Source organism: Elephantulus edwardii, unplaced genomic scaffold (genome assembly GCF_000299155.1).
Source record: "Elephantulus edwardii isolate Elephantulus edwardi_28Jun2011 unplaced genomic scaffold, EleEdw1.0 scaffold00233, whole genome shotgun sequence".
Classification (NCBI taxonomy): Eukaryota; Metazoa; Chordata; class Mammalia; order Macroscelidea; family Macroscelididae; genus Elephantulus; species Elephantulus edwardii.
The window spans coordinates 3,860,305-3,884,970 of record NW_006399983.1 but is presented as its reverse complement, the minus strand read 5'-3'; the positions used below and the strand labels follow the sequence as shown (position 1 = coordinate 3,884,970).

At 43.1% G+C, this 24,666-nt stretch overlaps 1 protein-coding gene across 1 annotated transcript in view; it reads right to left on the bottom strand.

Annotated features, from left to right (window-relative positions):
• Positions 1–20,124, bottom strand: part of DNAH9 (dynein, axonemal, heavy chain 9) — a 623,295-nt gene extending 603,171 nt beyond the window's left edge. The window contains 4 exon segments of the mRNA XM_006898570.1: positions 4,125–4,255; positions 5,267–5,425; positions 8,797–8,987; positions 19,708–20,124. Of these exon segments, the coding sequence (XP_006898632.1) occupies positions 4,125–4,255; positions 5,267–5,425; positions 8,797–8,987; positions 19,708–20,124 (898 nt within the window).
• Positions 20,125–24,666: the final 4,542 nt, after the last annotated feature.

Sequence of the window (24,666 nt, the reverse complement as noted above, 5' to 3'; positions counted from 1 at the left end):
GCTTGTAATTGGCTCACCTTAGTTCATTGCAGATCTGCCCATGGTGTGTGTGTGTGTGTGTGTGTGTGTGTGTGTGTGTTGCAGATCTGCCCATGGTGTGTGTGTGTGTGTGTGTGTGTGTGTGTGTGTGTGTGTGGATCCCACAGGACTGGGCACTTCTGTTCATGTGGATTCTTCTGGTGGCCAGGGGCCACAGAAGGCTTTGCTCCAACTATTCTCTTGGTCACTTTTTGGCTTTGTCTCCCTAATGAGTCTTTGTATCAGTTCAGTATCTGCTGATGCTTTGAGTTCCAGGATAGTCTTTTGCACTCAGTTTTTCTTCTTGATCTCTGTTGTAGAAGGACAGGGGAGAGTGTGCCACCAGGAAACCATCTTGCCTCTGCACCCTCCTGAATCAAGTTTTGAAAGTAAAATTTCATGGTAACTTTATCAGAACAGTGATTCTCAACGGGGGCAGGAGGATGGTTAGGCTCAGAAACTGTGTGGCTTAGAGAAGGCTGTCAAAATCCAACAGCCATCCTGGTGGGCATATACTCTAGAACTCCTTACATTCTGGGGAAAAGGGGAGGGTAAGAGTGGGCCTCCTTATTTGTGACATTCTATTTTGAAACTTTTTAAAAAAACAAACAGTCCTTTAACACAAATAGCCACTTGCCTGATTTTTAGGCATATGCTATTTGAGCTAGGATTGGGTTGTCCAGAATCTTTGTTCACAAGGCAAATGAAGACAGACTGGTTGTATTAGGCCCGCACTTTGGAAAAGTATATAAATAAACATAGCCAGTTGCACAAAAATCTGCAGCAGTTTGCTGATAAAACTCAACAACAGACTCTCCAGGGGCAAAAGGCCTTATCTGTGGCATTAGATAGTTTGTGTGGTATAAAGAATCCCTGTTGTGTCCATGTAAATTGCCCACCCACGTGATTTTGTTGAGTGCATGGGCAGTGGTAGAAAAGGGAAGCTGGAATATGTGGATACAGGGTCTCTAACTTTTGAGCCCAAGTCTGTACTTAACTCTTCTAATCAAAGGGCTTTCTCCTTTAGCATAGCAATTGAGTTACATATTTAAAGGCAATGTTTATCTGCATTATTATAATGGTATTATTTTATCCAATTTCTTTTTTTTAATTCAATTTCTTTTTAGTGACCTATTGAACTACAACTTTTTTCCCCACACATTCACGAACATCAGGCTGTACTACGCCGACCTTGTGTCCAGTGGCCAGATGAAATTTCCTAATTATAACTCCTGTTCTTACTCTCAAAGGGATTGTTGTTCCTGGTTTCCAAACTTTTTCACAGCCAGATATATTCCATTTTAATTTCTTCTACCCTTTTAAGCTCCTTCTTTATTTTCCTTCATGCTTCATTCTCTCCTCTTGTACACTTAATCTTGCCCCAACTTCTTTTAAACCCATCAGTGAAACAAAGACCAATGGTGATCATAATTAGTAAGAATAATGTGTGTGGTATATGTCTTTTTAGGATAAAGAATATCAAACGCTCTAAAATAAAATTAGAAATGAGAAAATTACTTGCTAGCCTCTGAAATATTTCAGTGTTTAGAAGAGATCACTTAACTTTCTGCCAAAGTCTGTGCTTAACTCTTCAAATCAAAATTGCTTTTCCTCTAGCATCGTAACTGAACTGTTGTTGATTGCCATCGAGTCGAGCACAACTCACAGCAACCCTATGACCTGATGCCTTTCTATAACTATCAACATTTATCAACGTTCATAGTTTCTGGAGGCATGTTGTTTAGGAAGTGGATGCCACTCCTGCTTCCAACATAACTGAATTATATATTAACAGTTTTTAAAACTTATAGTAGTGTTTATCTGGCATTATTTTAATGGTATTGCTTAATATAATTTCTTTTCATTGCCAGAATACACTCTAGTTTGAAGCTGACCTGTCTTTTATTAAATAGTTTACCTTTTCTTTCATTCATTTACACTGTGCTCCATACAATCTTTCATTTACATTGCTTCATAAAATCATTCATATACACTGTATTTTGTATAATTAATTACCATTGATCTTGATCTATTACTACATTATCCGTAATCTTTTATTGTTATGTGCCATCTAGTAGGAACCAACTCATAGCTGACCCTTCAGTGGGGTTTCAGAGGCTGAAAATGGCACAGGAGGAAACTGTTCATCTTCTGTGAAACACCTGGTGAATTTGAACCATGTACCTTTGGGTTGGGGGCACAACTCCTTACCACTAAGATACCAGAGTTCCCTACTTTTTGTGAACAGTTACAGTCTATTTATCTAGTAATGTGAAATATATATCTAGAACTCCAAATAAACAAGTTATAAGTATAATTTTCTATGTTGTTTTATTTCAGAGGCTCAAATTTGGATCATGTGCACACATCTATATATTGGTCACTTCCATGTAAAACTTGCTCAGTTCTTCATTTTTTTTAAAACTGATTCATATTTTAACTAGACAATACTATACAGAATAAAAACTGTAAGCCACTACCATTAATGGAAAATTGCTATCTTTTGCGAAAAAATAATTTTTGTATTTTAACACATTGCAAAACTCTCTGAGCATTGGCCCCCTTCCTCAAGTACCCCTCACACCACCAGGAAAGGTGCACACCTAAGTGAATACCTGTCTAACTGAACTGAAGTATCAAGTGGGCACAACAGATCCACTTAAGTACAGAATCTCTCAGCCATACAGTAAATGGACCTCCAGAAAGATATGGTCTAAGTCAGCTCTATATGCCAGTAGAAGGCATTCTCTGATGCTTTTAGGGAGGGTGACAGGGCTCAAACCCGACTTCTTTATGTCAGTTCTTAACAGATGGTATCAGAAACTCTCCCAACAGTAATTCATCCCCTTAGCTATTTACCCACTCTCAGTGCTGCTGAGTTGCCACAGCTAACGCTCTAGTGGGTTTCTGAGGCTGTAAATCATATGAGAGGAGACTGTCCATCTTTCTACTAAAAGCATTTGGTGATGTGAACTTCCAGAGAAGTATGGCCTTTGGTTAACAGTGCAATTCTCTATGTAGTACGTCATCAGAGCTCCCCTTAGGGAAGTGAGCATCACTTTAGCTAAGTGACCCCTAAACTCTGTGCCAGCAGAGGGCAAGTCAGAGCTTTGGATGCAGCCTCTCCCAGGCCTCTTGAACAAGACCGCTACAATGTGGTTAATTTTGTGTTTTGGACTTTGGTAATCAGCTGACATGGAGCTGACTGGCTCATGCCAGCCCGCCATGTGTCAGTGTGTAAGCGTGTTCTGTAGGATTGTCAGCAGCTGTTTTGCCATAGGTATAACACTCAGCTGTTCTCCCACAGCACCTCTGGGTGGACAAGAACCTTTTATTTGACAGTGGAGTGAATTCATCATTTATTCCACCCAGCGATTCATACAAGGGCAGGTAGTTAAAAGAAATTGTGCTGGCAGAGAAACAAAAGTTTGAAAACCACTGCTCAGATTAAACTTAAATCATATGAAATTGCAAATACCTTCAAGAATGCATTCTGACTTACGATACCGGAAAACTAGGAGAAGGTTCGACAGGACAGAGGCAGAGAGAAGTAATGTGCACTGATGAGGGGAGGAGGAACCCTGGGGGAAGAAATCACTTCCTTCTAATTATAGACTTTGCAGGCTTTGCAATTTTGACCAGAGAAGATCTTGTCTGGTGGTCAGCTGCCCAGGAAGTGCAGTCCCATCTGACAGCAGGAACAGAGCCAGAAATGGAATAGAGACTTCTCAAGCAGCCAGGGGCTGGGGGACCTGATCCCCTGAGGTGACAGATGGCAACAGCTACGTGTTTAGTGCCATCCAGGCCAAGAAGGGACTTCTCTCTCTCACGTGGTCAGGTGAAGCAGGCAGGAAGCATCTCCACCTACCTGTGGTGTGCACTAAAGCCTGAGATGGGTAAGAGACTTCGCACAAGGTCACGCAGCAGAGGAGCACAGGGCAGAGAGGAGCTGCTTTCCTGCTCCTACATTTGGTATTTTTGCCACTATACTGTATCCTCTCAGGTTGAGTGATTCTAATGACTTGAAGTGGCTGAATTCAGAAAGCAAAGTCACTAAGTCACATTTTGAGTCAAAGGTATTTGTGAAAATCCTTAGAGGTCCTCACCTGTGATGATGTCTCTGAACATCGCTTTGAATGCAGGGAAGTAGCTGCTCCGAAGTCTGTCCAGGAGTCCAGCCATGCCCCTCACTTTGATGGTCTTCAGTTGACTATAAATGTATTCCAGATCTTCATACCTACAATGCCACAGAGAAAGGCAAATGCCCATGAACTTCAGAAAATGCCAGTCACACTGTGATGACACTGTGCAGAAAGAGAGGAGCCCTGCTGCAGGGTGCTCTCACCAAGGCCACGTCCAGCTCAAAGAGCCACAGCATCTGCTCCTGGGACAGTGGGGGCAAAAGCTCGAGCCAGGAACACAAGCTCAGAGGGACAGCTGCAGGAGGTAACAGGTGGGAACTCTGCAGTGGTCAGGCGGTGGTGACCCAAACCTTGACAGCTGGAGGCTATTCATGCTTGCAGGAGGGTTTGGGTCAGGAGGAGTGAAGCATTGTTGGAACAAGGCTCACAGCAGGTCAGTGGAATGGTCAGAAACCAGGCACGGGGATAGGGCATCTCAGCATGGTGGCCTAAACATGGCTGGTGTCCTGTTGGCAATGCCTGGCCATGTGACACCAACACTCTATTCAATCCCAGGGCAGGAACACCTACCTTTAATATCTTTCTGTCTCCAGTGGCAGAAAGGATTAATCAGCACAGTGACAAATAACGAGCAAATGGAGAGGGAGATGGAGAGTAAACAGGAGCAATAATGCCCCAGGGCCCAGCAGATGGCTGGACCTTCCATTCCTAGTAAGGAGGCACACGGACCAAGGGGAGAGCCTTCGGCTCTTTCTCCAGTTCCTGTGAAAAGTATGTAGCTTTGATTGTTCATCAGGAAGAAAGTAGACTATCAGGTGAAAGTAATCCAGGGGGTCGTTTTACTTAATTTTATGTGTTGAAAGAACCATTGAGGAAACGTCAGAAGACACACTGGCTGTAGCTCCAGAAAGAAGACTAGTGGGCCTTCAGAAAGAGTGCATCTCCCAGTCCATAGAAAAATAATATTGATGCAGATGGCGCTGCCCCTAGAGATGATGGGAGCCACGTGGAGAATGAGACTCTGCTAGGCTAAGCTGGGCCACAGGTGGCTTTGTCCTCTGGTGACATCTGCTCCCCAGGTATTGAGCATAAGCTCCAGGGCCTACCTGTTCTTCCAGAACTCCAACTCCACCTTCGGCATGGGATTCTCTCCTTGCAAGAGTGGCAGGGAAGACTCTCTCTTGAGCACCACCTGGACTTGGTGGCTCCATCTGATCACCGCGGACTCAATGGAGTAGATGACTGACTTATCTATGGAATCCAAGCTGTGAAAGACGTGAGGGATGAGAACTTAACTCCAAGTGTTCCCCAACACAGAATCTTTCAGAAACAGGTGGGGAATTCCATGTAGCTCAGGTACCCTGGAGGCAAGGATTCTGACATACTTTGGACATGTTGCAAGGAGGGACCGGTCCTTGGAGAGGAACGTCATGCTTGGGAGAGTGGAGGGACAGTGCAGGAGAGGAAGACCCTCGATGAGATGGATTGATTCAGTGACTGGGGTAATGGGGGTAGGTGTGTCAGAGATAGTGAGATTGACACAGGATAGGGCAGAGTTTAGGGCGATTGTACATAGGGTCACTATGAGTCAGTCGCAGACGACTCAGCAGCACACAACAACAACAACAACAGGAACCCTGAAATTTTCGTGGATAACAGATTGCATTGACTAGCCCATGAAAAGTACAGACAACCCTCCTAAAAATATGTAGACAAACATAGCTAACCTACAGGTTCAGGGGCCCACCAATTTTCTGAAGACAAGTTGCAGAATTCTGAATCCCACCAAAGCTTCCTGTTGGTTTAGGAAGTTTGGACAGAAAATGTTCAGATGACCACCCAACTTTGCTTGAAAGTCCACCCGCAGTATCAAGCTCCCTGCTTGACAAAAATGCATTCCAGAGTTGATCAGCTGTTTCTGGAGAGAAGTTTGTCCCTCGCCAAAGTTCTCTCTGTCTCCCTGTGATTTCCTTACTATGATCTTCATCGTGATCCCTGCAGCAAGATGAAATAAGTCACATTCTCCTCCATAAAGCAAACTATCAGCCATCTGAACACCACAATCATGACTTCTCTCTGTACTCACTTTCTCAGTGAAGGGAAAGCACAACTATTCCCTTTATCTTTCTCTCTCATATTTCCATCAAGTCATAATTGTCTCATAGCTGACTCTCTGGCAGGCTTGTGGAAGGCTAGAAATCACAGGGAAAGAGATTCAAACTTCCAGAGAGATGCTTTGGGTTAGCAGCGCAACTCTCCATGGACACCACCAGTAAGGCTCCCTCCCTGTCTTATCAGAGACTTTACACTTCTTTTTTAACCTAGCTATTTTTTGAAATCCTGTGCCTTCAATTCTTCACAGAAATCTATGGAGCTGGAAATAACACCATGGCAGCTAGTTTTTATGTTTTGAAAATGATGGTTCCATGGTAGAAAATCTTGCCTTCCATAATGGTTTGATTTCTGGTCAATGCACCTCCCACAGAGCCACCATACATCTGTCCCTGGAAGCTAGTAGGTAGCTATGATGATAAAGTTCAGCATCCAGTGTAAAACAAACTAGGAAGAAAGACCTGGCAACATTCTTTAAAACAATCTGTGAAACTGTATGGATCACACTAAGAGTTACAATAGTCTCAACTCATTTTGCAAGAGGCCATTGTGAGTTGGAGACCAAGTTCATGGCAGCCAAGGAACATATTTTTCAAAGGATTCAAAAGAAAACTCCACAATTTGGTTACTGTTTCATAAAATCTCATCTGAAAATGATGCATGCTGGGAACCCAGGGCACAAATGACAAAATAAGAGAGCATGTCATTAAAATTTTCATGCCTGAAACCCATCTTCACTTAGTTTCATTCAGTTCATATTTGCTGATCAGTGGCATGGCACAAGTGATTACGGAGGGAATTACAGGCAAGAGGCACCTCCCTCAAATACAATCCAGTCTTTTGGAAAATTATCAATTTTGAACAAAAAAAAAATCCAGACTGAACAATGCATGTCAAACTCACACTGAATGTCACTAAGTGACATATAAAGGGACCAGGAAAGTGGTTAATTTGAATTTATTTGCCTTGAAAATTGGATATTTTTCCTTAAAACACAATATGTTTCCCAGCTAACTAGAAATTATTTCAAAGTATATAAGTGGCATGTTATTTGCGAGGGAGAAGGAGGACCCATTATAAGTATACTTTCATCCTATGAATGACTTATTCTTCAGATCAAATTAGTAATCCTGAATAGACAATGATGATAGGGAAGCACTTGGCAACATGGAAGACAAAGCTTATGGAGAAAATAAATTCTTTCTAGGGCATATAGAAGTGCTTGATAAAATATAGTGCTGGAGAAGAGTATTGAATATACCATGGACTATTAGAGGTAACTCGTGGTTGTTATGATACTAAACACTGTGACACTGATGTGTCAAGTGTGATAATGGTTACCCATGGTGGACAGTGTTTGGTGGAGCTCCCCAATTAAAACAAGCTTGGAAGCAGGAGTGGCATCCACTTCAGAAATAGCTTGCCTCCAGAAACTCTATGAACTTGGAGAAATGATGAAAGTTATACAAGTGTTCAGGTTTTCCCTTCATAGAGTTGCTATGAGTTGTCTACGACTCAACAGCACTTAACAACAACAACTAAGAGGTTCATCCTAGAGAGGGTGAAACAGGTTGCTCCTTGGAGGCCAGGATTCTGAAGCTCCATCTGACATACTTTGGACATGTTGCAAGAAGGGACCAGTCCTTGGAGAGGGACATCATGATTGGGAGTGTGGAGGGATAGTGCAAGAGAGGAATACCCTCAGTAAGATGGACTGATTCAGTGACTGAGGTAATGGGAGGAAGTGTGTCAGAGACAATAAGGTTGGCACAGGATAGAGCAGGGTTCAGAGCTATTGTACACAGGGTCTCTATGAATCGCAAGTGATTTGACAGCACATAACAACAAACAACATGACATTTAAACACACAGCCTAGCTTGAGAGAAAAAAAAAATCATCAGAGGCCAAAAGCAAAGATAATTTAAAGCCAGGATAGTAGGTGGACGCTGAAAGCAAGGTGGACACTGCTCCAAAAGCAGAAGAGGCTGGAGTTGGTGTGATGCCCCAGGGACAGGAAGCACAGATGACACACAGACTGGCTTTTACTAAAAAAAGGAAAATCACCAGGACCTGAAAAAATTCCCTGTGTGCTGGGATAGGAGGGTTCTGGGACTCTAATGGGAGCCCCCAGCTTTAATGCTGAGACCTCCTGTGGATGCTGGGAAGGGCCGTGGCTGTCTCCCAGCATGCACCTGGGTTGTTGCCAGTGATGAGACACTATCCCAACGAACAAAGTACTGAACTTGGGGAGGCTGCTCTCCTTTTGAGATTGATTCTGCACAGGAAAACACTATGCAGCCGTGATGGCCTTGAAATACTTTGGGCAGAGGGACTGGGGACAGGGTCGTCATCAACACTGAGCACACTGTCTGAAGAGATGCTGGCAAACAGAGCAGACCTGTGCAGGCGGATGTACAGAACAAGGAGAAGCACGGGTCAGGAGTGGGAAAGTCACGAACATTCAGAGCCACCAGCATTGCCTGCCTCTCGGAGACCCACATGGCCAGTACTGGTGGTACTTACACAGTCTCAGAGTCCACAAACTCCATCTTTTCGGAGCCTACTGGAAGAGGCAGCAAAGTTTTCCCCTTCACTTGCTCAAGGATAACCCAAAGGTTACACTGGAGGTTGTGGGCGTGCTGCCTGACATCTTGACACACCACGTGGGGCCAACCCAGATGATTCTTCTCATTGGTCAAGACGGGTAGAATCACCTGCAAATGAGACGCACAGGGAAGAATGGGTAGATATTCTCCTCCAAAGTACTTAAAGACAGGACCATTCAGAACAAGCTTCATAAAGCTAAAGGCAACCAACCACGCAGGTCACAAAAGCCAGGGGTGGAGGTGGGGGCTGGGGGTGGTGCAGTGTGGAAATAGAAGAACAAATTCAAGTAAGAGTGACCATTTACGTATAGTTATAAGGAGTCACCTTAAAAATAAGCTAAGCGGGAGCTCTGGAGCCGAGTTGATTTTGGCTGTTGTGGCTGCTGTTCTGTGCCATCAAGTCAGAAATGACTCATAGATGTCCCCCTAGTATGTTTTCATATGCAAGAAACTGCACAGGAATTGCTTGCTCATTTTTCTTCCACAAAGTAGTTGGTGGATTTGAACTGTGTATTTTCAGGTAGGTGACTCTACTCTACGGCACCCAGGTCTGCCTGTTTTTGGTGAAACATTCTTCTAGGTCGTGTAACCCTGGTCTGTCCACTTGCTATACAGAGGTAACTCATGGTTGTCATGAAGCAGAACACTGTGACACTGACGTGTCAAATGTGAGAATGGTGGACAGTGTTTGGTGAAGCTCCCCGGTTAAAACAAGCTTGGAAGCAGGAATGGCATCCATTTCCATAATAGCTTGCCTCTGGAAACCCTATGAATCTGGAAAAAGGACAAAAGTTATACAGGAGGTGTCCAGGACTTAGGTTCATAGGGTTGTTATGAGTCTCCTGCGACTCAACGGCACTTAACAGCAACCACAACAACATTTTCAGGTTGGCAGTGCAACTCTTTACCACTATGCCACCAGAATACCCAACATAATTCCTCTTCTTTTAATACCTGCCTCCAGATCCAGATGTACGAAATCTGTACAAAAATCTGGGCCAATGCAAGTTGTGCCCAAAATTCTCTCTGTTCTAATTACACTTGCAATGACTAGGGAGGATAGAAGGAGAATTGATGCCTTTGAGGTGTGGTGCTGGAGAAGAGTATTGAATGTACCATGGACTGCTAAGAATACAAACAGGTTCATCCTAGAGAGGGTTAAACCAGGGTCCTTGGAGGCCAGGATTCTGGGGCTTTGTCTGACATACTTTGGACATGTTGTGAGGAGAGACAGGTCCTTGGAGAGGGACATCATGCTTGGGAAGGTGGAGGGACAGCGCAGGAGAGGAAGACCCTCTCTGAGGTGAATTGATTCAGTGACTGGGATAATCAGGATGGGTTTATCGGAGACAGTGCAATTGGCACAGGACAGAGCAGAGTTTAGGGCTGTTGTACATAGGGTCGCTATGAGTTGCAAGTGACTCAACGGCACATAACAACAACAACAGGAATTAAACTTGAGAGGAAGAAAGTCTGTCGCTACTAAAGGTCATTCTGCTACTCTGTGGGGCCTTAGAACAGAGTAGGTGAAGAAAAAGTCCACAGACAGAGAAAGACTAGGCCCTGATGACATCGTTTGTGCTCTTGAATCAAGCTTCTTTTGAGCTTTCAGACCTAGTTTAAGTTGTAACTGTTGCTGTTGTTATGTGCCATCCAGCTGACTGAAACTCACAGTGACCCTATGGACAAGTCCTGACCAATCTTGTATCATCCTCATCGTCTCTGATACACTTAAGCTCATTGCTATAACCACTGTATCAATCCATCTTGTTGAGAAAATTGTAACTAGCAACTTGAAATAATGGCCTGGTGATCAACTTTAAAAATAAAACAACTGTCATTAAAGCATAGTTCAACTTTAGATCATCATGAGTCTGACTGAATCCACTTAACTGTATAGTAGCAACTTAAGAAATCTTCATACAACCCATTAGGAACCTCTATCTGCCAGAAGCTGACAAATAATGCAAAGGGAATACTATAAAGACCAATAGATGATCAGATAATGCAGTGAAAATGCTTCTAAGTAAGTAATGAAAAGTAAATAGGGAACTATATGGTTGGACTCAGTAGAAGATTAGTAAGTAGAAAACTCAGTAGAAGACCAGTAAGTCTTGTGATTTTGAAATAGAATAGTTGGAAACCAGTATGTTCAATCCCAGAAGATGTTATCTGCCTGCTCTGTCAGGGAACATTAATAGGGCTCCCAGACAACAGGGAATCAGAGGGGTTCAAGAGAAAAGGTGACAAGATCACCTCTTCCATGTTAACACACAGGGCAGAAAGTCAACAGGAGAAAGGAGAAGAATTGGCATTTTCCTAGGGTCTTAGAGGCCAAGGCTGTTATCTTTTTTGATCTATATGCATCCAAAGTCCTCCCCAGGGTCTAGCAAAAGGAAGTACTTCCTGAAGGGTTACAGAATGAATACTTAACCTATACAGACTGAGAAGGTGTAGGTTTGGATCAAATTCTGGAAGGCCTTCTTGAGTAGTAGAAAAATAATGAATGTGAATACTATATTCAATGAATCTTTATTCTGTGTATGAGAAGGATTTTCCTTGGAAGTCTAAAGTGCACCTGACCCAAGCCACAGTATTTTTCAATTGCTTCATATGCATAGAAACACTGAATGAGTAAGCAACACTGAAGAAGAATTGATGTCTTTGAATTTTGCTACAGCCAAACATTTAATATGCAAAGAAAACAAAGAAATCTGTCTTGGTGCCCCTTATATTAGACTTCATCTCATATACTGTGGGCATGTAATCAAGAGGGGCCAGTTCCAGAAAAGGACATCTTGCTTAAGAAAGCAGAGTGTTGGCAAAGAAGAAGACTTTCAGAGAGATCAGTGGCACAATGATGGAACAATGGGCTTAAGCTGAGGTTGTGAGGATGGCACAGAGTTGGGAAAGGTTCTGTTGTGGACAGGGTCAGTATTTGTCACAGCCAGCAGGACAGGGATGGACATCCTCCTCTCATTCAATTTAGTGCCTCTGAAAACCCACTGAATGATCAGCTATGGGTCAGAACTGACAGGACAGCACACAACAACAACAACATGAATCAGACCCAGCCAACTGGTACCTAACAAGATTATAACGAGACTAGAACTGTTCCAGAGACTGGCAGGATGCATCAGTAAATAAAACGTTCTGATCTCCTCAGATTTATATACGAGGGAGACAATAAAAAAAAAAAAACAAACACAACACAATAAAAAATATAGTTAAAGAGCACTGGAAGTGTGGGAGAAAGGATGTACTTTTAAATGTCCTGGTCAATGTAGACATTGTAGGAGGTTAAAATCTGAACAGAGACTTGAGAAGATAGGGAGAGGGCTGTGCAGGAACAGCCAATGTGAAAGCCCTATGTTGGGAATAGGCCTGATGTCTTCAAGTTGTCAAGGGTCAGTGGGGAGGCTAGTGAAACAGGGTTAATAAGAAGAGTATGAGTAGAAAGCATCCAGCAATGCAATCTTGCTTGAAGAATTTTGCTTTTTACTCCCAGGAAATGGGAACGATTGGAGGGTTTTAAGCAAGAGGGTCAAACAGTCTCACATCTTTTAGCAGAATAACTCTAGCTTCTATATAAGAATTGACTTTAAGAGGCAAAAGCGGAAAATGAGATCGGTTTGAAAGTTACTAATACAAACCAGAAGAGACATTATAACAAATGAGAGGATTAGTAGTGGAGGTGCTAAGAAATAGTGGGATTTAATATAAATTTTGAAGGTATATCTAAAATGATTTCTTAATGGATTGGCTGTAGGTTGTGAAAGATGAAAAGGACTGAGGGATAGGAGGGGAGGAAGAGAAGAATAAAAAGTAATAAATATAGATATGTTGATTGAAGGGAAAGGCAACACACAGTGAGGGGTTGATGCTAATCAATCAATCAATCAATCACATTAATCAATGGGAATTAATGTTATAAAACAAAATTTCTGTGAGTGACAGTATAAAAAACCAACATGACTTGTAAACCTTCACACAAAACAAAACAAAGAAGGATGACTTCATGACTTTGGATTTGAGCAACGGAAAGAATGTAGTTAGTTGCATTAACTAAGATGAGGAAGAGTCAGAATGAAGTAAGTTCTTGAGGATAGATGAAGAGCTGGATTTTTCAAATGCTAAACCAGGCGGCTCTTTGGAGGCAAGAATTCTGAGGCTTTGTCTGACATACTTTGGGCATGTTGCAAAGCGAGACCAGTCCTTGGAGAAGGACGTTATGCTTGGAAGGGTGGAGGGACAGTGCAAGAGAAGAAGACCCTCGATGAGATGGATTGATTCAGTGACTATAGTAATGAGGGTAGGTGTGTCAGAATAAGGTTGACACAGGACAGAGCAGGTTTCAGGGCTATTGTACATAGGGTTGCTATGAGTTGCAAGCAATTCGACCGCACATAAAAACAGCAACAACAAACTTTATGTATCTACTGAGAAAAACTAGCTTTCTAATCCCAGTCAGCCCTTGCAACCCCTAGGGGGGCCGTCCTCCTTGGGCACATGAGGTTGCCATGAATTAGAGCTGACTCAATGGCAACAGGTTTACTGGACTTCGACATGGAGGCACTGGATAAGAAGCTGGATATTTGCACTGGGGATTCAGAAAGAAGACTGGAGATTCAAATCGAGGAGTTGTCAGACACAGGTGGTTTGTAAAATCCTGAAATTAAATTAAAATCTTCAAGGATTTGAGAACAAACAAAGATGTCCAAGGAGAGAAACCTGAAACCCTTAAATGTTAGTAAGTTGGGGAGATAAGCAGGACCCACGGAGTCAGGAGGAAGTCAGATCTGACTGTGGTGTTCAGGAAGCCAAGTGAAGAAAAGGCTTCCAGATCGAGAAAAAGATCATCCGCTGAGCCCAATGCTACTCATACATCAGCAGGACGAGACCTGACCATGCTGATGAAACCATCTATTTGTCAGCGGAGGCCATGGAGACAATGAGAAGTTTTTTCCCACCTTTTCTGTGCAGTGTGGAAATAAGAGCCCAAGTTCAAGGGAAACTGGGCAAAGAGAGGAGACAGCAAGAACAGACCTATGTTCTAGAAATTCTGGTGTAAAGGAGATCATACACATGGGTAACAGGTGGTGGAGGGAAACTAGTTGATAAATATTCCATATTTCTTAGCACAGCCAAGAAATTGTACATATATGATAAATATTCCATATTTCTTGGCACAGCCAAGAAAACCATGTTTCATACTCACAGCCAAGTGAGCACGTCTAGGAATGCATCTGTTTGTTGAAAAATGTCAACTGTTGTTCCATCTATTCCTGAGCCTTTATTTTGTGTCAATTCCTTGAGAGCAGCTCAGACTACTTCCTTCATCAGCACTGGTTCTTCATCATAAGCTACTTTCTGAAATGGTTCTGTGTCAATTCTTTTAGGTACTGGTGACTCTGTATATTCCCTCCACTCTTCTTTTGATGCTTCTTGGATCATTCAGGATTTTGCCTGTGGCATCTTTCAGTATTGCGGCTCAAGGCTTGAATTTGTTTTCCAGTTCTTTCACCTTGAGGAATGCCTGGTGAGTTCTTTTGTTTTCTAACTCAGGCTCTTTGTGCCTGTTCTAATTTTTTGCTTTGTCTTCCTGCCCTTTGAAACCTTTTGTTCATTTTCCTCACTTTGGCAAGCCTTTCCTTTGTTTGTCCTCTCATTGTTTTAGTCAAGTCTTGGAGCCTATTGTGACATCCATTTTGGCCTTTTCTTTTCCCTTGTCTTTGTAATGACTTTTTGCTTCCTTGATGTGATTTCACAAATTATCTATTCTCTGATGGTTTTCAAATTCAGGTGGGAAACACTCAAGATCTTATTTTGGCTCTGTGCGTTTGTTTTCATTTCCTACAACTTCAATTTGAACTTGCACATGAGTAGCTGTTAGTCTATTCCAGTTAGCAGTTGACCTGGTTTTGACTGCTGATACTGAGCTACAATTCTTTCCAAAAATACAGTCAATCTGATTCCTGTGTAACCCATCAGGGTGGCCCATGTGTATAGTTATTGCTTGTGTTTTTTCAAAAAGGTATTTGCAATGAATAAATCATTCATTGTCTGTACAAAATTCAATCATTCTATCTCCAGCCTCATTTCTATCACCAAAGATGTAATTTCTGCCTTCTTCTTCAAGGGAAAAGTATTATCAGTCTCCTCCTATGTGATTACTGTCCCTGAAAACCTGCTGGAGGGTCAGCTAGGAGTCAATTCCAATTTGACAACAAACAACAAAAAAATCTTTGTTCCTGACTTTTGTATCCAATCAACAATTAGTGAACCTGATTGCATGTTTGATCTATTTCAGAGTGCATAAGTTTGTAGAAATCCCGTTTCTTTATCTTTTGCTTTAGTTGTAGATGTGAATATTTGAATAATAACTGTATTAACAGGTCTTCCATCTCTGCATATAACTCACAGCACGGTGGTAAAAGACAATAATTCTAGAGAGAATGCAAATAAATTATTATAATAACAGGATATCACATTTAACTGTTTAAGGGGAGGGTGCGAGAAACAGGCATAGGTGAGAAACAATGAAAAAGCAGATTGGAAGATCCAGAGGGTAAGGGATCTTTGCAGTCAGGATATTAGATGGAATGAGCTACATACACCACCAGACGTGCATGGAACTATCCCAAGAAAGTGATGGTTATTGGTAATGCAAAATCTAGAAAGGACCCCAGAGGGGACAGTGAAGAGAGTGAGGAGGTTAGGAAAGAAGAAAGTTAAAGTTTCAAGAAACTCTTTACCAATTGAGGTGAGTTCATTGAAGGGGTCATGATTACTGAAATAACCAAGACTTAAGCCTAGAGTAATAGTGGTGAGAGTGCCAGTGATGTAGGAACTTAAATCATCAAGAAATGGGACAGTCTCATCAATGTATACAGTGGGTGACCTATGAGAGACATGAGATTGAAGCTGTAAGCAACTAAGGAGGAATAAGGAAGATACTTATACCCTCTCTAGGTTACTGGCAGCCTACTGAATAGGATCCTCGACCAGGTAGATTGACAGAGACTGCAAGTGTTTCAGAGATTGTGAGAATGGCACAGGTTAGGACAGATTCAGATCTGTTGTTCACAGGGTTGCTATGAGACATACTTGACGGCATCTAACAACAACAGTGAATAAGGAGTTGTGCTGCTATGCCAAAGGCAGGCAGTTTGGATTCACCAGCTGCCCTGAGGAAGTGTTAGCTTCTCTAAAAAAAAAAAAAATTAGTCTTTAGAAAAAAATCAGTCCTTAATTTTGCAAATTACTACCTAATTCGGGAGGGACTGGAGAGCATTATGCTAAGTGAACTCAGTCTCATAAAGACAAATACTGTGTAAGATCATTATTGTAGAACAAGTACAAAGATCTGAGGGGAGTGGGGAGCAGAAGAGTGAGGATGGGGGTGGCTTAATTATAGGGTTTTACAATTTGATAGGTGAAGGAAGGGTGGTTAAAGGAAAGGGGTAACATCCACTGTGAAAAATAATGTGTATGAACTTTGTAAGTAAACCAGTATAAAAGGTTTTTTTATAAGAAAAACAAAGAAACAAACAAAAAAAAATCAGTCCTTGAAACTCCTATGGAGTACAGTTCAGACTCAAAAGCACATAACACTAGGTTTAGTGGTAGGAGAGCTGGGCAACATACAGCTGAGTCTACAGAAGAGACTCAAGGTTGGGTTAGAGCAAGATGATAAGGACTGGCTAAGGAAGAGGTTGAAAACTGTAAGTGAAATGTAGTGAAAACAATTTTCTTCCTTACAGTTTGGTAGTCTGAATCTGGTAGAAGTACAGTAATTTACAGATTGAGTGATGAAATTAGTAGAACCAGGATTTGAACTCAGATCTGTCATCCTCTGAATCGCATGCTCACCCTTCCAAAAACAAGCACCCAAGTTTAAGAACTCTGGGGGGAAACAGCCTGGTAAAAGGGAAGAAAGTGGAATCAGGAAGGATAGAAGAAAACTAGCTACTAAATTTTGCCAACTTATCCTTTGCAGAATTTCTTGAATGTATTTCTTTCTCCTTTAACCTCATAAAAGTGTGATGATGGGAGGGAGCCCTGGTGGTGAATTGCAGTATGTATTAGATGGCTAATGGAAAGGTCAGTGATTCTACTCCACTAGCCATTCCAAGGGATAAAAATGGTCTGTTCCAGTAAAGATTCACAAGCTCAGAAACCCTATTAGAGGGTCACCAGTTGTTAGAAATCAAATGAAAAGCAGTGGGTTTGGGGTGGGTGAGTGTGATGGGCCAGCAATCATTAACGTTAGAATGAGTAACTTTCTTCAACAACCCCTACTGTGTGAATGAGTATGCAGACACACACACAAAGCATGCACACACTGAGGCAGGAAGATTTCTTTTATCTGAGTGGGTCCTTCAGGTCTTTGTAAAGCAGAATGAGGGGTGGGGTTGAAAGAAAAGTGAGGGAGTGCCCATAGGCACAGCAGATCCACGAGGTACCAGAAATGAGGGGTGGGATGAGCTGGCCAACAGATGGTGAGCAGAGGGCTTGAGAAATAAGCCCGCATCAGTTCGGGATGTGTAGAAGAGGTAGACAGGAAAAGTGCTGCTTGCACTACAAGTTGCTTTCAGAGGTGGGGAGAAAACACAAGTCAGTAACTCGAGGTATTTTTCTGAGTGAATTATTTATTTAGATTTTTAAATGGACAATAAATTTACATGGTGCTAACGTAACAGCTTTTACAACAGTAAGTAGGTCTTCTACCTCCCCTGTAGGTCAGAGCCAGGCCCCTTCCTATAGATTACCCTGTTCTAACAGCCCTCTCCTTTTCTCACCTCTTTTCTCTCAACCCTCTTTCCCCCATTCCCTCCTGCTCTCTTTCTAGCAGCAATAGAATGCTATACATTCAATTCTATCTTGATAAGAATATCTTCCTTCCCCTTAAGAATAGCTCTGTAACAAGTGTTCCTTTTAACAGCTGCACAGTATTTCGTTGCACAGTAGGATGAATTTCTTAAACATTATTTTTAAAAATTTTACTTGCTATACTACCTCTTTTTAACCATAATATACCTCTGAGATGGACCTACTGTCAGTCCTCCCCCCTGTCCCAAATAGGTTTATTAGTCCAATCTCTACACTTTTTAAAAATCTTCTCTCACACCTTTAATGTTACTTTTCTTACTCTCCATCCCTCTTAATGCAAATTTTCTGGAAGCTAGATCAATGATTACAGCTTATGATGCTTCTCCAAGCACATGCACATCTCTTTCCTCTAACCCTAATTACCACCAATCATGTGGGGATTCAATCCAAGTGTGGACTGATAAAGAGTTAAGTGTGCAGTTGGAGTGAGTTCCTGGTTGCACAACTATGTAAAGTGCTTGGCTGCTAACTGAAAGCTTGGAAGTGTGAATCCACTCAGAAAGATCTCAGAAGAAGAGTCATTGAAAATAGATTCTTAGAGAATCACGGCTCTGACTCTTGACACATCACCACCACTACCAACTGGGGCAACTGCTTGGTTTTTAGGAAACCCACTCAAGGCCGTGCTGGTTTTCAAAATACTGAAACACGTCTACACTTTGTGGCCAAATTGTTTCCTGAGCCCCTTGCAAACTCCTCTGTTGATGTATTAGATCCTTCCCTAGGAACCCCTCTTTCTTAAAGCTTTATGATCAAACAGCTAGGGGATTCCCGAACTACCAGGGAGCTCTAGGACTTGGGTTCAGCACTGAGGTCAACATTGGTAATACTACCCTGATCCCCCATTCCAATGATATCCGTTTCAAATATTCTGAAAATATGATTCACTGTATATATCTTAAGTCCTCCAAGTAAAGGTTTTATGGTTAGGATCGTCTTATCATATAAAGCATTATATGGTAACTATTCTAAATTTGCATACTTCACCGCTTCTAAGGCACCAAAACTCCAGAAGTATTTACACCTAAAACTCGCAGGAAGTTTACTTCCATCCCAAGTAGATTTAATTGTCCCAAGAATCTCCTCAATTCTCATGCTCTCCACTGTTGTACTTCTTCCTCCTCAAATAAATGCCTGTTGCATATGTGTAGCTGGATGCTGAGACTTCTTGACAGGAGCCTAAGCTTTGGAACTGTTTGAATAGAGTGAAGAGATGACTATCAAAAGAAATCATCTTTTCAGCTCCGCTGCAGGGGTAAGGAGCTCTGGTGGCCTAGTCCCTGGGGAGGTATGCTGGGAACTCAAAGGTTACCTACCCTTCTCTGGCAGTTTGAATCTATCAGTTGCTCTGGTGGGAGAAAGATGAACAGCCTCAGAAACCTGCTGGAGGGTCAGCTACAAGTAGGTCCTGACTAGACAGCAGTAGTTCTAGAAGAAACGCATTATAGTCTTATCACCTCATTCCACGTCACTGATTTATTAGAAATGCTCCCTTTTTCACCACTTCCTGTCTTCCCACTTGTGTGTAAGAGGGACCAAGACATATTGACCTAAAAAGTGATCAGGCCCAGTTCCTCTGACCCCAGCATGACCTTGACTCCTGATTTACTCCTTGAGCAGGACTGACCCCAGGTCTCACTTCACGTTTTCACACCCATCTGGTCTCCACTAAGATCTCCTCCTGCCCCACCTCACCCCTCTTCCATCCATCCCTAACCATCTTACAGATGCCATCTCGGACTGCTTCCAGCCAGCCCCGCCCCTCACTCCCACTTGGCTCCGCCTTTCAAGCCCCGCCCCCCGCGCCAGCCCATTTTTGTTCTCACCTTTCTCAGCTCCCCCGACCCCACTTTCCTGGCTCTGGACCCACCCCTTTCCTTCCCCTCCCCCACCACAGCCCTGGCACGCGCTCGGCCACCCATCCACCCACCCTCACCTCGGAGAACATTGTGGCCAGATGCTCCAGAGGCGCCGCGGGCACGTCTCCACAGAGCACTGCACCGCGGAGGCTATGAGGCCCCAGCGGCTCCGGCCCGGTGCGCAGGAAAAAGAGCCCCTTAGCGCGGGCCGGCCGGCACTCGGGTGTCGCGTCCAGCCCGGGTCGCACAGCCAGGCCCCCAGGCCCCGGCTGCACCACCAGCAGCGGCTGTGGCTCCGCCGCAGCACTGCCGCCCAGGAAGGCCTGCAGCAGCCGCTCCGCCTCCGCCGACCCCGCGCAGCGCTCCCAGGCGCCCACAGCCGGCCGCAGGCTCTGAGCCACGTAAGCGCCCAGGAGCTGCACGCGCGGGTCGGCGCCGCACTCCTCGTCTGCGTTCTCAGCCGCCAGCACCGCGAGCTGCTCGGCGCTCGGCATGCTGCGGGCCGCCGCGCCGCCGGTTTCCCTAGCGACGGGGACGCGGCCCGTCCTACCTCCTCGGAGCCCCGCCCACCGAGCACGTGACTCCTGGCCTCGCCCCTCGCTAATAAGGTAGGAGCCCTAACTAGGGAGGTGGCTTTGCTATTAAGACGCCAGGTGAGACTCGACTAGCAACTGGTTTGTAGGTTGGGAACACTTCTGGGACTGATGTGTGGAGGGGAGGCCAAAAGATATAAATACTGTTAAGATACTTTGTGGACAAGGTCATATGAAATTCTTTAGAGTTCTCCTTACACGGAAAATGTTACAGTGCTTCCACTTCCTTCCCAAATGAGTAGTTTAAAATTAAAACACTGTCAAATCATAAAATCATGCATTGCCGTACAGTCAGAACTGACTCATAACAGATCCTGCAACAGGTTTGCAGAGGCTATGAATCATAAGGAAATAGATGGCACATCTGTCTCTTTTGGAGCTCCAGGTGGATTCGAACCTTGTACCTTTGGTTTGATATTGCAACTCCCTGTCCATTAGATCCCGAGAGCGCTCCCTAATAATAAAACAGATGTAAGGACATTGAGTAAACTTTTTTTCTCATGATGACAACCTAAATGCTTGACAACAATGCTGCTGTTCAATAGATTTTTCTGGAATAGTGGAAACGTATATCTATGCAAGACCCTTGTGACTGTCAAACACTTGCATTGTGGCTAGTGCCACTGAGGTACTGAATTTTTTTTCATTCTTTCTGCTTTAATAGTAAAAATGTGAACAACAAAGCATTTAGCAATTTAGCAATGTACATGTATAATTCATTGGTTATGTTGTTGTTGTTATGTGCTGTCGAGTTGCTTGAGACTCATAGCGACCCTATGTACAAGAGTCCTAAACTCTGCTCTATCCTGTGCCAACCTTATTGTCTCTGACACACCTACTCCCATTACCCCAGTCACTGAATCGATCCATCTCATGGAAGATCTTCCTCTCTTGCACTGTCTGTCCACCCTCCTAAACATGATGTCCCTCTCTAGGGACTTGTCCCTCCTTGCAGCATGGCTAAAGTATGTCAGACAAAGCTTCATAATCCTTGCCTCTAAGGAGAGGTCTGGTTTCATCCTCTCCAGGTCAAATCTGTTTGTTCTCCTAGCAGTCCATGGTATATTCAACACTTCTCCAGCACCATTGCTCAAAGGCATCAATTCTCTTTCTATCAGCCCTAGTCATTGTCCAGTCTTCTGATGGATAGCACGCAATTGCGAAGACTATGGCCTGGATCAGGCACACCTTAGTCTCCAGCCTAACGTTATTGCTCTTCAGTACTCTGGAGAGGTCCCTGACAACTGACTTTCCTAATGCAATTTGTCTCTTGATTTCCTGGCTGCTGGTACAGAGAGTGTTGATTGTGAAGCCACGCAAACTAAAATGGTTAGCATCCATACTGATGCTGCCTATTGGCCCAAGTGGTGAGAATCTTTGTTTTCTTGATGTTGAACTTCAATCCATATTGAAGACTGCAGTCCTTGACCTTCTTCAGCAAGCACTTCAGGTCCTCCTCAGTTTCAGCAGCAGTGTTGTGTCATCTGCATACCACAGGTTGTTGATGAGCCTTCCTCCAATCGTGATGCCATATTCTTCCTCATACAGCCCAGTGTCCCAGATGATATGTTCTGCATATAGATTGAAAAGGTATGGAGACAGAATACATCCTGGTGGACACCCTACACGATTTTGAACCATGCAGTGTCTCCTTCCTCTGTTCTGACGACTGCCCCTTCGTTCAAGTATAGGTTTCACATAAGCACAATCAAATGTTCTAGGATTCCTATTCTTCTCAGAATCTGCCACAGTTTGTTGTGATCCACACAGTCAAAAGCCTTTGCATACATAGTCAGTGAAACACAGACATTCCTCTGGTACCCTCTGCTTTCAGCCAAGATCCATCTAACATTAAGTATAATATCCCTAGTACCAGAGCCTCTTCTAAACCCAGCCTGCACATCTGGCAGTTCTCTGTTGATGTGTTGCCCCAGTTGTTTTTGGATAATTTTCAGCAGAATCTTGCTTGCATGTGATATTAATGGTATTGTTTGATAATTTCCACATTCTGTCGGGTCACCTTTCTTTGCAATGGGAACAAATACAAATCTCTTCCAGTCAGTTGGCCTGCTGGCTGTCCTCCAGATTTCTTGGCACAACTTAGTGAGCACATCCAGGGCAGCGCCTGTTTGTTGAAATATGTCAGTTGATATGCCATCAACTCCTGGAGCCTTATTTTTGCCAATTCTTTCAAAGCAACTTGAACTTCTTCCTTCATCACCACAAACTCTTGTCCATACATTGTTTCTTTAGGTTCTTCTGTGTCAGCCAGTTCCTCTGGTACAGTGACTCTGTTTACTTCTTCCATCTTCTTTTAATGCTTCTTCGATCATTTAACATTCTGCCCAAAGCATCTTTAAGTATTGCCACTCGTGGCTTAAATTTGTTTTTCAACTCCTTCAGCTTAAGAAATGCTGAGTGAGTTCAGCCCTTTTGATTTTCTGACTCCAGCTCTTTGCACATTTAATTATAATACCTTACTTTGTCTTCCTAAGCTGCCCTTCAGCATTTTCTGTTCAGCTCTTTAATTTCTTCCTTTAACATTGGCTTCTTCGTGCTCTAATGGAATATTCAAAGCCTCATCTGACATCCATCTTGGTCTTTTCTTCCTCTTATGCCTTCGTAATGACCTTTTGCATTCTTCATGGATGATATTCTTGATATCCTCCCCATAGCACATTTGGACTCCTTAAATGTGGTTGCCAAGAGAGTACGTCTAGTCCACTCCTTAAGTGTAAGTTCTTCCTTCTACTAAGAAAGAATAGAGAGACAGAAGTCCAGGCTTTACTATGGAAGCGAAGAAAAATATTTATTAGGGAAAATATTTAACAAGCAAAATGGCTTGGCAGAGGGAGACATGGTGGAGCAGTGTTAGTCCATGACTCAGTGGATAGAATAATTGTTTGAGCTTACAAAGATTTAAGTGAGAAGGAGTTTCATGTTTATTTATAAGGAAAATAGGGAAATTTTGAGACCTGGTATCAGAGAGGTTATGATAACTGAGTGTGCATGCAGCTAGCTGGCTCTTCAAGATGAACTCTGTTGCACAAGCTTCTGAGTCAAGAGACATTATTCATTATGGGATGACGTACATGACAAACTGGGCATCATTTTGAAGCCTATTCCAGCTAAAGGCTTTCCCCCCCTTTTCATTAGCTTATTTACAAAATTCTAATATAAAATCGAACAGATTTTTTCAATTTTCCTCTCCCCCGCCCCATAAAATTCTCCCCCCCTATACATCCACATCCCTCTGCTTCCAGTGTTTCCCACCCCTCCTGGATCCCAGCTGAAGGCCTTCTGCTTCCTCTATAGGAAGGTCATCCAGCAGTCGGAGGATGGTTGACCGCACGTGTTTATGTTGCTATTATGCACTATTAGGTCAGAACTGACTCATGGATTTTCTGAGGCTGTAAATTGCACAGAAGGAGCTAGCCTATCTTTCTCCTGTGGAACAGCTGATGGATTTGAACACAATGCCTTTGGTTTGACCTTGAGGCTCCTTACCACCAGGCCACCAGAGTGCCCTAGCAATCAGTTTAAGCAGGTTCTGTTGGGAAAGCAATGTAACAGGAATTAAGTGCTCATTGTATTTTATTGTGGTGATGGTGGTGTTTACTTATGAGTCACAACTGACCCTTAGCTGACCTTTCAGTGGCAGTAAGTAGCATGGGAGGAGATTCCCCATCCATCTTCTGAGCAGTACCTGGTGAATTCAGACCTCATGTTTTTGGGATTGCAGCACAGTTGACATGAAGTACACTATGACTCATAACATCCCTGTGAACAATAGATCTGAACCCTGCCCTATCCTGCATCATCTTCGCAATCTCTCATATGTTCCAGCTAATTGTTATAGTCACTGTGTCCAGACATCCCCCAAGACAGACTTGTTTGTTCTTTTAGTGACTGCAGGGTTATTGAGTACTCTTCTCCAACACTGAAGTTCAAACATAGTGGTTATTCTTTTGTCATCCTTAGTCATTGTTCAACTTACAGATGTATGGAAAGCAACTGAAAGTTCCATGGCTTGGATCAAGTGCACCTTAGTCTTTAAAGGGACATCATTGCTCTTTAACACTTTGGGAAGGTCCTTGACAGAGGACTTCCCCAGTGGAACAGTCTTTTGATTTCTTGTCTGCATGGGTGTTGATTGTGAATCCAAGTAAAATGAAAATGAAGTTGTTGATAACTTCAATCTTGTTTTCATCTATCATGTTGTCTATTGGTCATGTGCTGAGGATTTTTGGTTTTTTGATGTTAAAATGTAATCCATGTTGAAGGCAGTAGTCTTTGATTTTCTGTAGTAAGTGCTTCAAATCCTCTTCACTTTCTATAAGCCATCTGCATAGTGCAGAATGTTGATGAGTCTTCCTAATTGTGATGCCACATTCTTCTTTATATAGTCCAGCTTCTTGAAGGATTTGTTTAGCATTCAGGTTG